The sequence below is a fragment of the Gallus gallus genome, chromosome 3 (genome assembly GCF_016699485.2).
Source record: "Gallus gallus isolate bGalGal1 chromosome 3, bGalGal1.mat.broiler.GRCg7b, whole genome shotgun sequence".
Classification (NCBI taxonomy): domain Eukaryota; kingdom Metazoa; phylum Chordata; class Aves; order Galliformes; family Phasianidae; genus Gallus; species Gallus gallus.
Window position 1 is genome coordinate 55,931,541 of NC_052534.1, and position 15,917 is coordinate 55,947,457.

The following is a 15,917-nucleotide window of genomic DNA, read 5'->3' on the forward strand; positions in this document are numbered from 1 at the left end:
GGAGTCCAGAGCTGAACACAATATCAAAGATGAGGCCACACCAGTGCTAAACCAGTGCATAGCAAGAGAATCTTTTAACTGTCTGGCTATACTATTCAGTGTACCCAAAACACAGATAGCCCTCTTGGCTGTTAACTCACGTAGAGCCTGCTGTCACCAGCACTCTCAGGTCCCTTCCTGCTGAGCTGCTTTCCAGCAACTCCTCTCCCAGTCTGTCTCTGTTCCCAATATTGCTGTGCCCTTGCTATAGAAAATCACATATAGCCAACGAAGAGTTCAAACCCACTGGCATTATTTGTACCACACAAACATACTGAGCTAAATAGCCCAGCTGGACAGTAATACACTGTAGGCTATTACACATTTTTCTTCCTATAAGAGGTGGATTTCATTGTCCACGCTGTCTTCTGTACTGACTGACTGGACAGGTCATACATAGCCTGCATTCCTTTACATTAACAAGAGTTCTGTGACTGTGGAATGCTACCAATATTTCATAGTCACAGATCCTTTACTTTCTTACCTTCACTGATCTTAAAGAAAAAAAAAAAAAAAGCTTTTATGAGTTCGTCACTCTTGTTCTGAAGGGTATGATTGAGCATTTCCTATCCAATTCTTTCCACAATTTCTGCATGGAGACACTGCAGATACCCAACTTCTATACCACCCCTCAGACACATAATGTATGTTATACTAGGCATGTACTTCCTCAAGATATTCTGTCACTTCCCTTCCACAACAGGTGACTTCTAGTGTAGCAACAGTTCACTGTTCACTGTATGCAGAACCTACATGATCACATATTACCTGCAGCACATAGCTGCACAGTGTTAAACTTGTCTTCATTCAGGGAAAAAAGACATACATACATTTATACATATTTATTTTAATTTTTTTAAAAGTATCATTTGCAGTTTTTTTTAAGCATTCACCTCTCCTCTGCTTCAAATGTGCACTTATTGAGAGAAACATCTACTGGCTTCCATGTCCAAGATTCATACCAATAATAATACATGCCAGAATCAAGCTTCATTGCTTGTTGGCAGCTCCTGTCATGAAAATATTATACAGTAACATGAGTGTAGAAAAGGCCTATGTTTGTCATTCGGTAATAGGCTGGGACTGGATTAGCAAGACCATTTGTTTTCTTGAGTTGAAGTGTTAACAACACTTTCCAGAACACTGAAAGCTCATATAGTAACTTTTGTTTCCTTTTGCATCCAGTAGGTGGACAAGGCAGTTGATTTTTTTTCTATGGTAGCTTCTTTAGTTGGTAAGATTTCCTCATCATCTACAGCAAAACACCTGTTGTAGACTTCCAGTGTTTAGAAATATCTTCTTCTAACAGCAAGAAAATACTTGATCTGGCATGTAGTTAAGCAAACTGGGAACAAACCAAATTTCATCCTCAGATAAACATACGTAACTACTATAGATTTCAATCTAACCCACACACAAAATTTTACACATACTACAAATAGAAACAGAAGCTATCAGCAAAAGACTATTCTTACATTGTTTCAAATTAATTTGCAACTATACAATTTTAATGTAATAGAAAAAGGGAAAGGAATATAACAGAACAGGTATGAAGAGAAATAGTTTCCAAACTTTTATTTGTGCACATTCATCAGGTGAAAAAGATAACTTTTACAGCTTCTTTGGTGCCCAATATTCAGCATACAAAAATGTAAAAGACTATTCACAAATAAAACACAAGCTCAAACTAAACAAAAAAAAATGTTTTTAAGGTAGTGCACATCGTGACAGCTTTGCTTATGAATACACAGAAATTACTGCAAAAATAAATAGAATGTCTTTTTAAAAGCAGCAATTTCATATCTTGTAAACTTCTGTTTTTACAATACAGCACTGTTAAGAGTAAAATCCAAAAGGACTGGAGTTTATACTGTGGCCATGAACAAGAAAAAAGTCTGTATTCCTCTGCTATAGTTGGTCCAGTTTTCCTTTTTGCTTTTAGTCCAATGTGCAGCAGTCTTTAAAGGTGCTCGGTTAGGGAACCTAACCATCAAGTGGTGAATTATAAAATTTATTTTCTGCTTTCAAACACGAACGGGTAAATCTGCTCCACAGCACTGGCAACAGCCTTTACGTTTGGCCCTGAGATGTATTAAAAAAAAAGAGGAAAAAAGCAATAAGAAGAGAAAAAATAAATCAGACCATCATGAATTAAGACAACAACAATTATCTTTAATTCTAGCTACCATAATTTTACTCTCTAAACAAGAATAATTTCTCCCACATTAAGAAAGTTTTCCTTCCATCACTTCTACTTACAAGAAAAAGACTCTACTGTGGGATCTGTAAGGTGTTCCACTCTGGCCAATGGCTGAACTACAAATCAACACTTAATTTCCTTACAAGTTTCATATTTCTATCTTATTTTTTAGCCCAAGGAAGATTGTAGCAGCTAAGTGTCAGAAATAAAGAAAATAATTTTACTTATTGTACTCTTCTAGGAATCTGTACTGCTCAGATTTGTATGACCTGGCCAAAGGTCATCTATTTCTTCTTTTAAATAGCCACAAAAAAAACTTATTGCCACATAATGCTGGATTTAACTTAAGTGTGTTTTTCCAGCAAATTTGTCTTTGAAAACTTTTCAGTCTCAATTTTGCAAATAGCACCAATCATTCATCTCAGGACATGTGCGAGCCAGGGAGTGATTACTATCTCAGTATGAAACAGCTGTTGGTTATCTAATATGATTTATCAACACTTGAGGAAAGAAAAGGAAAAATGAACTACGAGTGCTTTTTAGTGGTACTAGACTCTTCACAATGAACAACTGAGGTCATAAATGAACAAGCAAGGAACATGTCAAATGAAATTCATCCTGGATAGAAGTTTGGTGATGCAGATAAATGAAACCAGCTATTTCTCACATGCTTCAATGTCTATGAACTCAATTTCTTTATACTGCACTTTGGACTTTAGAAGTTAATCTCAAGTACAGAGAGTCATTCAAAATGGTCCCCAGAATCACAAATAACCTACTTACTGGCATGTCTTATGTAATTTGGGAAATGTTGTTTTAACTCACATGCTCAGTTAGGGAGAAAATTGAATGGACCTGCATTATTCTTGTGTTTTCAACCTTAGCAAACTGAGTTAAATGTTCACCTAAGCTTAGATCAAAGCTTAGAACATTGCCCACCTTCTAGACCAATGCTGCACCTTTCGCAAAGTTGTCTGCTATTGTACAAACACAAGCTCAATAGACAGATACAAACTTACAGAAAGGTTAAATCTCATTAATAAAATGATGTGATGAATTGAGAGTCTTGGAAGACTTCAGGGTTGCTCAAGCTTCCAATTTATTTTAAATTTAATTTCTAGCTCTAGCTTGACCGGTTACTCTGGTTCAGGATACACGCTTCAGTCTCGAAATACATTTTAGCTGTAGGTTTTCAGATTACAAAGTCTGGAGTTTGTCTACTCAGAATTAAAATTCTCCTGAAATCTCATGATATTTCCCACAAAGTCTGGGTATTTGTTAAGAAATTAAGACTTAAAAATAGAAATCTCTACACAACTTCTAATGCCCATAGCTGAGCTCTAACAACCACAAGACAGAATTCCAGCTGAAGCGATATAAAGCATTTTTTTGTTCCAGACTACTTTAATGGGTATTCCTTAAAGATAAGATTTTTCACATCTGGAAGCCTGTAGTAGACTCCTCACAAGTAAAGGCAGCAAAGAATGGAAAAGGAAAATTAGAGGAGAAAGCAGAGCACAGCATCTCTAAGACTCAGGCCAAGTCTTGGAATATTTGGGAAAAGTCACTGATGTGTGTAATCCAGGGAGCACTTCTCTTCCAAGTGAGCTTCAACAGAAAAGAGCAGAAGTCTGAAGCACTATAAACATTGGTCATCTTCAGTAATGACAAAATGCTATACTCTATTATATGTTTCTATAAACCTCAACTTTGGAAACATACATTTATGAAAGGGCTGTCAATGTTGTATGTAGCGGAGCTTACAGTATTATGAAGATTTAAAAAAAAATGGAAAAAAATACAAATAAAGCCCCCAGACCTTGTCCACTCAAGGTAATTTTAAAGCTTATCAATAATAACATCTATGTAACTCCTCTGGCAGTTTGGCTCAGAAACAATTTAGGTGAAAGCACTGGGAAATAAAATCCACTCAATCTACTCAACATATCTTGTGACTGTTTGGAACGCCATCTTTTCCTAACTAACTGTTCCTGAGGTTAAATATTCCCAACAAGTTAAATATTCATGGCATCAAAATACCTGTAACTGTGATACTGCCAGTTGAAAAAATCTGTAAGGTAGCTCTGAGAGTTTTTATTCTGTAGCACACAGCAGGATGAAGTTCTGGTTCATAACTAGAAAACAAAATAAAAGGTCAGAACTCAAAAAGAATAGCTTAAGAGGTATACAAGCACTGTTACTCTTTAAAATTCTACCGTACCTAGCATGAGGTCTGTTATTCTTCGTAAATTCTGGCAATCTGATCTCAAAGGGCATGTTGCACACTGCTAAAACATTCACAACTTTAAAATCTGTGAAAATTACCTTTTTAAAAAGAGAGGAAAAAGTCATTAAAAATTCAATTCATAGAGAAGCGGAGATGTATGCATTGCAAAAAATGTTAAAAGAGTTCTATAAGAATACTAGTGTGTATTCACTAATGATCAGTGTGATTAATGCATTTCTAATAGGAGTCTAAAGAGTACTTAATGGATTCAAACCATTTACTTTAACCTTCTATAGTACAGTAGTTGTTGGAGCAGATATTTCACAGTTGTACTATGTGGTTTTAGTACCATTTACAATAAGAATGAGCTGCAGGAACAACTCACTGCTCCACTAAACACATCAACTTTGAAAATAAACTAAAATAATTCATGAGACATCAAAATAAGCAAAAAAAAAAAAGTGTTTCATTGTTACAAGAATCCTAAGCAATATGGAAAATTGTCTTTAGTGTTTCATTGCTATAAATGATTTTGTTAAAGCTAGGAATAAAAAATAAGACAGAAATTGCTTCATTTCAAATCTCCAGTCTGGCAACCTCTTCTTTACAGTCTCTAACCTTCTGAAGCCTACCACAGACCACTGACATTAAGTTATTCTCTGTTGATGGCTATTTTACATTAAAGTAGCCAACAGACAATTCCTAAACAAGTGCACTGATCAGAAGTCAGTATCAGTAAGATCACAGGAGAATATTTCCTTCAATTTCTGAAACAAATAAAGCAGAAAGTGACCATTCCTCAGTCAAAACTTTTAAGAAGTATGAGTGGAAGCAACAAACCTTATAAAAAGGTCAACCATTACTTTAATCCTTAAAATATATTCCACTTAAACCACTCACTTTATTATAAAACTTTGTGCATCTACACTGGAGGCACTGTTCATCTCCCAGTTATCCAATGTTCCGCTCCAACTTTTAGAGCCTGGCTCTAATGCATACATTTTTAGCAATAAAATTGCCTAACTTCTGCTTGGGTCGAATACAGCCTGAGTGGGTTAGCCTGTTGGTAAACACAAATTGTGGATAAACAGCACAACTGACTACCAGGAAGTTTTAAAACACATTTTTGTACTCTGAGTCATTCACAACCCTTATAAATGCAGTTCAAGTGGTATATTTGACTGGTCACTGTAACCCAAATGCAGAAAAGAGGAGCATCATGCCCTGACTTTTTCATTTGACTTACTTTCAGCTGTGCAATCTCACAACACAGCAGCGTTTCCCTCCACTGTAGTTAACAGGGCTAAAATGTGCCCTAAACGAGATAGACATGCATTTGCTATTCCACCATAAACGAAGGAAATTGTCTTCAAATGACAGTTTGGTTTTTACTTTTCAGCACTTCTTCCAAGTGAATAGAAAAATATATTGTAAGATTCAAGAAACAATTGTGGGTGGTTCATTTAACAAATACTGTTCATTAGCCAGGGAAAAAGCACAATTCTAAGCTGCCAAATGAAACTCAAATCCATGAAGTAAGACAGATTCTCTCTGATAGCATCTGGAACATGTATTCTGTCACAAAAGGGGTGTCTGAGTGAAAACATGCTGGTTGCTGAATTGCAACATTCCCTCATTTTTTCTTTCTAAAAACAATGTCCACAAGCATTGCTTAAATCACAATTCCATTTTCATTAGAATTACCTGAAAACCTAGTTTCTGTAGACAACGAGCTAATCGTCTGGCACCAAATTTAGCTTCTTCTTCACTGTAAAGCAGAAAGACAATCTAGCATTAATAAAAATATATATTTATGTGCACACATATTAGATACTCAGACTATAAAATAAACTACAATGTAAGCATGAACTGTGATCACGTAGACAGCCTTTATTTCACCCAGCTGTACATATTACATTCTATTTTCACTGTCTAGATATTCAAATAGAATCCTTTATACCCTATTTGAAGACTATCTCAGCACTCAGCTCAAGTCAGTAGGAGTTGCAGAGGAAGTCATACTTTGATCACACATAAATGCTCTTAAGAGACAAATATGACCACAAACAGCCTGAATTTGGCCATCCTGACTTGGTGGTTACTTTTCATCCCACTCTCCTTTACAATGGGTGTGTTAGATTCCCTGGAGGTATAGAAAAGAACACAGTGTTTAACATTCTACTAGTAGAAAGCACAATGTGAAGTCTAGGAGAAAAGCTCACCATGCAGTTAAATAGTGTGCAGGCTGAGAGGAAAAAAAACCAACAAACAACTCTATCATTGAAGGCTAGCACTGACCAAACACTGCCCATTTTGAGATGGAGAACACGTACAAAAAGCATGCAAATTTACCACTGTATCTTATCCACAGTGTGGACACATCTTAAAAGGAACTTAGATACAGGAACTCACTGAACTCATTAAGGATCCTTAGGCTAAGTTTGTTCTTGCTTCTTTCCAGTCCCCCAACAGTGTATAATCTGATTAAATTCAGGTGGGTTTTCATGTAGTAATAAAAGAGACATTCCTTAAAAAGCATCATCCCTTTCTAGATTTCAAGTTCTGGCTTAAAAAATAAAATAGATTTCTGAGAAAGTTTTCAAATGAAATCTCTAAGATTTCTTTTCATAAAGTAGTTTTTCCTGCTGTTCTTCCAGAAGGCTGAAATGATGTTTGTTAAGATATCAATTTGCTCCAAAGCAGACACTGCATAGATAAATTCCACCCAAATGCTTTGTTTGGCAAGGATTTAAATGTGATAGAATGTGAGGGAATCTTAACGGTGGCAAGCATTGCCTCTTCCTAACTTCCTCATCTGTAACATTATGTTTTAAAATACACATAAATTTCATCCAGAGAAAGGATCTTCATGAACTCACCTTGTGGCTCCTGTGCAAATAACTTTTCCTGAGGACCAAATTGTGGCTGTAATCCTAGGTTTTCTAAGTTTCATTAATACTTTCTAAAAAAGAAAATGAAAGTGTAGCATTGGGAATTAGTTCAATTTCATACTAGGAAAAAAAAAAATCAACTATTACACTAATAATATTTCCTTTACTTTTTGTAGGTCTTGAATTGTTCCTTTCATCTCTTTCAGCAATTACAAAATAAGCCCCTGAGAAGAGCTAAATAAATGTGCACTGAATTAGCTGGTCAGTTTTAACACAACAGATTAAAAGTTACTCTCCCCTAAAGCCACAGCACCATTATTTTTTTTATTATTATTATTACAGCTCTCACACTACTAATTTCTTATCGGGATATATTTTCTGGAAAAAAAAATCAAATTTGGAGGAGACAAACTAGATCCCAAGGCATAGGAGGTCTCATCAGATATCTTATACTTAATAAATAGGCTTAGCACTTGATATGACTTCTTAAGCATTCTGCATAACTACAGAAATAAAATTTCTCTATCTACCATACGTGGATATCTGATGCATGAAGTTTTAGCTTAAGGAACATATCTAAAAACAGGTAACTGTGTAATGTTAAATCTCTTACCCCAACATCACGCTTGTATATCACGTTTGCTCCCTCTAATGCAATCTTCCTCAAGTTTAAATGACATCTTGTTCTAAAAACACACACTACATTTGTGATTAAAATGTCCAATGCAACATCACTGTCCGCATCCATTGGGGTGATTTACAACTCAGTTCTCACACCAGTTCACCATGAAGATCACATCCTGAGAATGAAAACAATAAAGTTAAACATACCAGTAGAAAATTGCCTATCAACACTGTTCTTGTATACACTCATCCCTTAAATGAGACAAGAAGCAGAAGTGACTACAGTCTGACTCATTTAAGTTCACTGTGCGTGTGTTGGGGGGCAGTCTGCATCCTGTGCACTATAAAATAGGAGGCTGCTTGTTTGAAGCCACATTGCCAGACTTAACAGACATAAAATGTATGTATTTTATTTTTAAATCTACTGGTTAACTTTGTTACAGCTCTTAGCAACTATATTAGGACACTGCAAAGCTTATTAAAACTTTTTCCATAGCTTCAAAAGATAAATGAGAAATGAGCTGAGAAGTGAGTCGACAGTGTCATGAGATGGCTCAGGAAAATGCATTTCTTTGCTTACAATCATCAATGCTTACATTGATAATTCTGAACAGCTTATCATGTGTATTGAAATGGACGAGCCTGCTGAATAACTTTGAAACTCGGAGGTTACACACACTGCAACCTGTAGACAGTCTGCGACCAAAGCTTACCCACTTCTCACCCAGCATTCTTGGCCTAATTCTCCAAATGTTAGAGCATGGGGTGATCTGTACAAACTGTCCTGATGACAGCAACAGGCCACGCTGAGCCATAGGAGACTCTCATCCCCTTCCACTTTGCCACAGGAATGACATAGGATGAGCACACTGTTTCTTAGGAACAGCATGAGTGTTACTACAAAGGCACAGGACAGCTATCCAGTGCACACACAGCAAACCTAATGCAGCCAGGAACTGCTCGGTCTGCCTATGCATGCCAGGGGTGATGCTCCTACCAAACACTTTGACCAGAGGATCACTGTGAGACAGGAAGCAGGCATGTTGCTCACTGCCATCCTGCGACTGATGGCATCACTTCTGTAAGTGCACCAAAGCCAAGACAGCTAGTATTTCAGATAAATTCCAGACGAAGTATTTGGAGAAAGGTGGGTGGAAAAAAAGAGCAAGAACATTAGTATATAGTGAAAAGGACTTATATAAAAATACCAGAGCTTATTAAGGATTTTTTCTTTGTATAAGAATGTAAAAATCTTAGTTCTCATCCAGGAGAATGAGTTTAAGCAGAGAGCAGCCTGAGGGATAGAGACAATAGTATCCCAGCTGGCTCTTAAGCCACTCAGCTAAAATGTTAGTAAAATTTCATCCTAAATGAATCCCAACAGAAAGCAAAGACAAAAACCAAAGAAAAACTGTCAGATATGCAAGATGCTCTACATGGTCACTGCCACAGAAAAAGCAGAAGCCTATGTATCAAAAACACCCATACGCATTACACAATGCAACGCACACTTACAGGATTATAAATCTTTTGATTTATGTATCATATCTACAAGACACAAACTTCTCAATGTTATTATCATTATTTCTACCTGACTATGACTTCCTAAACATCATACTGAGCCTCACTGCCAACACAGAATAACGTACAGTGCAGATGTGCACAATGCACTTGATCAAGTGCTGTGACAGCCGCTTTTTCTATTGTGCAGCTGGCTCCCAGCTAAAAGAATTATTCTATAATTGTTGGTTTGTCCAATATAGGAAAAGGAGAGGCAGGTGATAACACAGAAATCAATGAAGAAATGGCCAGAGATGTAGAAAACCAAAGGCAACGTGTGGGGGAGAGAAGGCAGAGAAGAGAACAAACAGTTACTAATTAGTATTCCCAGATCTTTTTTGTTGTTGTTGTTTTTTAATTCAAAATGATATGAATCCTATGAAGTTACAAATGACTTGTTCCATCTGGTTTTGCTGGGCTACTACAGATTGGGTTAGCAATTCACGGCACCGGATCCAAAGACAGCACATGTGCAGATTTTGAACAGCACGCAGGCAGGGCCAGCATAGAGCGAGGAGCTGGAAGCCATGGCATCCTGAGAGAGGCATTTGTTTTCAACCCTGGCTCCATGTCCTGGCTCTTGCTGAGGTCACTTACTGGAACCCAGGAACTAACGCTGGGCAACAAGATACCTTCAATGGGCGCTGTCTCCCAGATTTCACCACGTTTCTACTGGCGTATTCAATCTCCACATTCTGAAAGAATAATGCCATCATGCAGAAGATCCTCAAAAGGTTCCTAACTGCTAAGCAAACTACAATACTGTATGAGAACATCCCCATGAAACACTGGCAGTTTGTCTTAAATAGAACCCGGGAGAAAAGGTTTAAGGCCAAAAGAAAAAGCAATTGAGAGACATGAAAATTACAACTTAAAATATCTATTACTAAAGGGAAATTTACAGGAAAAATCTCAATGTTAAAATGTTGTGCAACTGTCTGTAAGGTTTTCAGAAACTACGACATACCTTGGTTAGGTGTATAAGTTACTTGAAGGACTTTTAAGGGAGAAAAATCATAAGATATTAGGGTACCATACCACCATTTTCACTAGCCACATTCTGAAAGCTCAAGAACAGATATATAGGGAGGACCTTTTTAAATCTGACATCTAATTTGAGCTGTAGTTAATATTCTAGACTGTGGTTTGCAATATTTGGTTAAAACATGACAGAATTTGTCCTAAGAGCAGTTATGTAAACACAGCATAAGAATTAAAAAACTGCCTTTTTGTCACTGTAGCATCATCTGATCGAACAGAAGTAAATCACTGCAACACTTCACTCAAATGCTGAACACTTCAAATATTCACTATGAAATTTCTCTCATTTGCACTAAGATGACTGCATTTGCTGCTGCTAAATACCACCCAAATTCCTTCAAAAATCTGAGTGTGGAAAATTTCAGATTCAGTATGTCCATTCTCGTTTAGCACACATATATAGCACCAACCTCTTCCAAGGCATGGTTTAGAATTATTAGATAAAACAAGCTGCTTCTATACTTGGATGCTTGTGCTGAACAGTGAGCATAACCTGCTACAAGCTCTGCCTCAGGTGTTCATTTTGATGTCTCATGCTGTACCAGCAACAAAGAAAAAACTGTTCAGAAAAGACGTGCTCCTACTTCAGGAAGTCTTAAAGAAATCCAAATGCGCAGCAACCACTTCAACAGAAATTAATGATTTAAAGAAATACTAATATATGCACCACATAAAAACATCCAAAACCATCTTTACAAAATAGTGTAAGAAGGTTCATTAAAAAACAAAAAACAAAAAAAAAAAAAAAAAAAAAAAAAAAAAACCCAACTTGTTCTTTCTTCTGTTTCTCTCCAGTAGCACAACCAGCTGGAACACATAGTTGTAACCAATGCCCCGATGCTCCTCTTCCCCAGCTTCTCATTTCTGCTTATTGATGCACTCTACTGCGTCCCACTCAAGGCCAGGTTGGATGGGGCCCCAGTCAGCCTGACCTTGTGCCAGCCCTGCATGCAACAGGGAGGTTGGAAGCAGATGATCTCTGAGGTCCCTTCCAACCCAAGACATTCTATGATCCCTTACGGGTAGCTCTGACCCATTCTGTTATTTTCCAAACTGAATTTCTACATTTCTTTTTCCTATCTGCAAACTGCAGAAAATAACGTTGTCATGCTTTTACAAAGACATTTTAGTATTAAGAAAAAGCATTATGTACGTGCCTGTTACTATCCTGTATTTATGCACTTATACTTGCAGAGCAGAGGGACTGAGTAGAAACTAAACATCTGGTTCTTTCCCGTTTAGGGTTCACAAATTCCAAGTTGATTTCACTGAGCTCAACTTATGTTTTCCTGATTAATATCACCCAAAAGTTCTCTCATCTGAACCTTAACATTATGGCAGCTTAAATGCCATTTCAAAAAGTATGTTCTGCCAGCCACTGCTAATTTAGTAACAGGCTAAAACAGAAGATAAAATCATTTACTCTTCTATGCACACAGCTTTACTTTTATAATTGTGCATTTCATTCAGCTTTCTCCAGAGCAAGTAACGAGTTAACTTTGATTTCAAATTCTCATGTATGAATGTAACATAAACCACACCAAGAGAGAAAAGACTCATAAATGCATCTTCACAAAAGTTTGTATTATTCTATTTTATCATAGACATTTTAAAAGCTTGTTGTCTCTTTTAAACACAGATGTCAGGGATACCAATGGAATACTGTCTTTAAGGATAAAAAAAAAAAAGAGGAAGAAAAGCAGCAAATAGATAAAGCAAAGAACATCAAAGTATAAAAACGAGAATATCTGGCTCTAAGAAGCAGTGTATTCTACCCTGAAACTAGAGAAACTTCCCACTTTAGAGTAAGAAGCATTTGGAAGGAAGGAGCGAGAAAAGGATTGCGCCCTGCAATTCTTGAACAAAGCATTACCCATACATCCTCAATTAGGACCAAGGCCATACTATTTTTGAAACTACATAAACACACGCAAAGACTACACACCCTGCACTGAAATCTTGCATTCTAAAAAAAGCCAGCTTGCTCTGACTTCCAAAAAAAAAAAGTCCAAACCAACACCGCCGTCATCATCAAAGAGAAAGCAAAGGCACTTGGGAAAGGGTATATAAACAAAGTATTATTTTAAGCTTTTGGCTACCTTTAAGCTGAGAAACTCGGAGTTCTGAAGGTAGATGATGGGTACCTAACAACGGTGATGCTAACGTCAGAAAAGCTTCGTGAACGTATTTGTCACACCAGCAGAAGGACAAGCAACTTGTACTGGTTATTTTTAACCTAAGCGCTTTGCCAACCAATTCCAAAACCTGTTCCAACAGCCCAGTGGACAGTGTTCCCAGTGGAACGCACCATTGTTGCTGTTGGCATTCCAACAAATAGCTTGAAAAGCATTTTTGACTAAGTTACCAGAAGAGTCCAGGTGAGAACAAAGAACACAAAACATAAACCCTAGTGGGAACCAGGAGATAATTAATTCCATCCTCCTGTTTGGGTTTGGGCCATGGGGAAACAGGTCCCTATAAACTGGAGCTGACAGGCCTGAGGTCTGCTTGAATCCTGGAATACAACACTGACACAGCGATAGGTGGATGACTCCCAAGAAATGAGGGTAATACTGCTACTGTCTGTCTAGGAACCCTCTGACTCAATCAGCTTTCTAAGTGTCAGGGCCAGAGGCGCGTGCTTTCATTTTTTATTGCCTCCAGTGGCAAGTTAAATTGTTCTAAAAGGGATCATTACCTTCAGACTAGTTCTTTTCAACTTCTGAGATTTATAGTTGCATGACTGTTTCCTACGGAACCAAAGCACATACAGCTTGGAAGACATTTCCAAATATGTACAAAAAACAGCTAAAGTGGACGCTTGTCCAAGAAGAACAATATAAAAAACCATTATACCTGCAACACCAGGAGCAAATAGGACACAATTTTCCCATTCTGCTATGGGGTCTCTTGGGTTAGACTACTGCCTGCCCACAGACCTGGGGTCTTCCAACACAAATCCAGCTGTAGAAATAAAGCCAAGCTGCTTACAGAGCTAGATGAAAAAGCCTGTTTTCAGAGGGTAACTTGTAACAGGCCATCTTCCTCGCATTCTTCCCATCAAAATAAATCTGCTTATAGCCAGAGTAAGAATCACTTTGCATCCAGCTCTGTGCCACTTCTCCCTCAAACCATCAAGCAATAGCCTAACTCGAGGTACTGAGAACTACCAATTCGATCTCATTAGCTAGATAGGTAGAAAATGGTCCTAAGCGCGATAAAAGCCTGGCCCAATTAGGCTCGGTGGCTGTTCCACATTGACAAAATAGCGACAAAAAAACACAAAATCCGAACGCTTTGGAATAACGGGCAAGTCGCGCGTTCCCTTTCTGCTCTCCTCAGCTGAGGGAACTCTGCTAACCGTGCTGCTGAGCCCGGCACGTGCCCGCCCGGTGCCACAGCACTCAGGGTAGCAATCGCCCCCTCCAAGCCGTGCCCCGAAGTTCTCAGCCAAGCACAGCACAGACAAAGCGCGGACGCAAGGCCTGGCGGCCACCCGCTAGCCCACCCCGCGCCGCACAGCCCGGGCGCCCCTCGCCACTTCGCCCCTGTTGGGGTCGCCCCCCCGGCGGAGCTGCGGTCCCTCCCTCCCGTTTCCCCCACCTCCCGACTCCCGCCAGGGAAAGGGGCGGCGGAGGGGACGCGCCGGCGCGAGGAGGGGAGGCCGAAGCCCGCGCTGCCTACCCCCGCAGCAGGAAGGGGCGCGGGCTCCCAGCGGCCGCCCGGCGGGGCAGCGTCCCTCGGGCAGAGGCTGGCGGTGGGGCCGGGCCCGCTAAGCAGCGGCCCGCGGGCGGCGGGGAAGCGCGCGGCCCGGCGGCTCGCGGCAGCCGTTACCGTGCGGGCGGGAGGCGGCTAGCGGGGTTGCTAGGCGCCCCGCCGCTCGCGCCCGGCGGCGTTCCGGATGACGGGCCGAGGCTCCGCGACAATAAACATCCCCCAGCGCCGCGGGCATAGACGCGGCGCCGGCTAGAGCGGCCACCGGAAGTCGCTGCGGCGGGAGGGGAGGAAGGGGGCTGCGCCTGCGGCGTACTTCCGGTGTCGTGAGGGGTGTGGGGGGGCTCGAGCTCGCGAGGGGTCGCCCTTAGCGCGTCTGTTGCGATAGGCGGTCGCGACGGGCGTTGTTTTTCAGCGTGTTGATGGGATTCTCCAAAGTACAAAGCTGTAGTGCAAGGCCGTGGTGGTTGAGCGGAACGTTGGGCCCGAACAAAGCCGAGCTGAGAGCTCTGTTTCTTATTGCAGGGGACTGAGAGCCCTGAAAGACCTCCTTGAGAACTCTGGAAGGCTGCCCCCGCCCCCTGCTCCCCCACCCTCCCAGCGCTGTTTCTGTGTGAAAATAGTTAAAGTGAGACTGCTGCTTAAGCTCTTCCAATAGGCAGCCTGTGTTGTTGCTGCAAAGTGGGTGCATGGGGCGTGCTCCGAGGAGATACCCAAGGGCACCACGATGGCAGCTGGAGTGTCACTGGCTCTCTGTCCTGGGCAGCCCTCAGGATGTGGCGTGGCCCATCTGTGCTGTCTGTGCTGAGCTGTTGTTTGCCTCTACTTAGGTATTGTCTCTGCTGTGTGTTGTGCTTCATAGACTCATATAATGATTGGATTGCAAGGCCACCCAGTTCCAACCCCATGCCATGGGCAGGGCTGCCCTCCACCAGCTCAGGCTGCCCAGGGCCCCATCCAACCTGGCCTTCAGTACCTCCAGAGATGGGGCACCACAGCTTCTCTGAGCAGCAGTGCCAGCGCCTCACCACCCTTTCAGTGACATTTTTTTCCATCATCTAATCTAAATCTGCCCTCTTTTAGTTTGAAACCATTCCCCCTTGTTCTATCAATATCTACCATGTAATGTTTGGGAACTTGGGAATAATTGGGTTTGGGTGCAGTGGAGCCAATTGAGGGCACAGCACCTGAATGAAAGAAAACGGTCTGGTTTCTTTCCAGACAAAACGTCAGTCTTTGTGTGAGAAATGTATAAGTTTGTACATGTATTTATGGTGTACAGTGCACAGTATTGGCAATTGGATTGACACTGGATTGACGATTTTCTGAGCATCTGTAACAATGTGTGAAGTGATTGTGGAATGGCTTTCATTAGGATAGAGGGAACAGTATGAAAATCTTTAGAGTTGGAATGTTTTCCTCTGCTACGTTAAATTTAAAAATTGAAATTCATTGCTAAATTCACCTGACGGAAGTAATTACCTCAGACTCTCACAGAAAGTATTGCAGTGCCTGCACAGATCGTTAACCCAGGCTTTGTCTTCCCGTTAGGGGGCTGCACTAACCCCAGCGCGCAGCAGCACTGCCACCCTGTGGCTTTTTGCTGGAACGGATCCGTTTC

At 40.2% G+C, this 15,917-nt stretch overlaps 1 protein-coding gene across 6 annotated transcripts; it reads right to left on the minus strand.

Annotated features, from left to right (window-relative positions):
- Window positions 1-1,599: 1,599 nt before the first annotated feature.
- Window positions 1,600-14,572, minus strand: TBPL1 (TATA-box binding protein like 1). Of its 6 annotated transcripts, none has more exons than XM_046938422.1 (8): window positions 14,417-14,572; window positions 10,174-10,236; window positions 7,971-8,157; window positions 7,346-7,428; window positions 6,171-6,234; window positions 4,461-4,564; window positions 4,280-4,374; window positions 1,600-2,121 (listed from the first exon to the last, which is right to left on the minus strand). In XM_046938422.1, exons 3-8 carry the CDS (start codon window positions 8,103-8,105, stop codon window positions 2,051-2,053), a joined length of 552 nt encoding a protein of 183 aa, XP_046794378.1. In that variant the 5' UTR covers window positions 8,106-8,157; window positions 10,174-10,236; window positions 14,417-14,572; the 3' UTR covers window positions 1,600-2,050.
- Between the last annotated feature and the right edge of the window lie 1,345 nt (window positions 14,573-15,917).

What these genes read in the sequence shown, in the direction of transcription:
- TBPL1 (XM_015284012.4), bottom strand. Translation starts at nt 8,105, where the DNA reads ATGGATGCGGACAGTGATGTTGCATTGGACATTTTAATCACAAATGTA. An exon ending in TATACAAGCGTGATGTTGGG is followed by an intron (nt 7,429 to 7,970) that starts GTAAGAGATTTA and finishes TTTCTTTTTTAG; the next exon opens with AAAGTATTAATGAAACTTAG. An exon ending in AATAACAGACCTCATGCTAG is followed by an intron (nt 4,375 to 4,460) that starts GTACGGTAGAAT and finishes TTTGTTTTCTAG; the next exon opens with TTATGAACCAGAACTTCATC.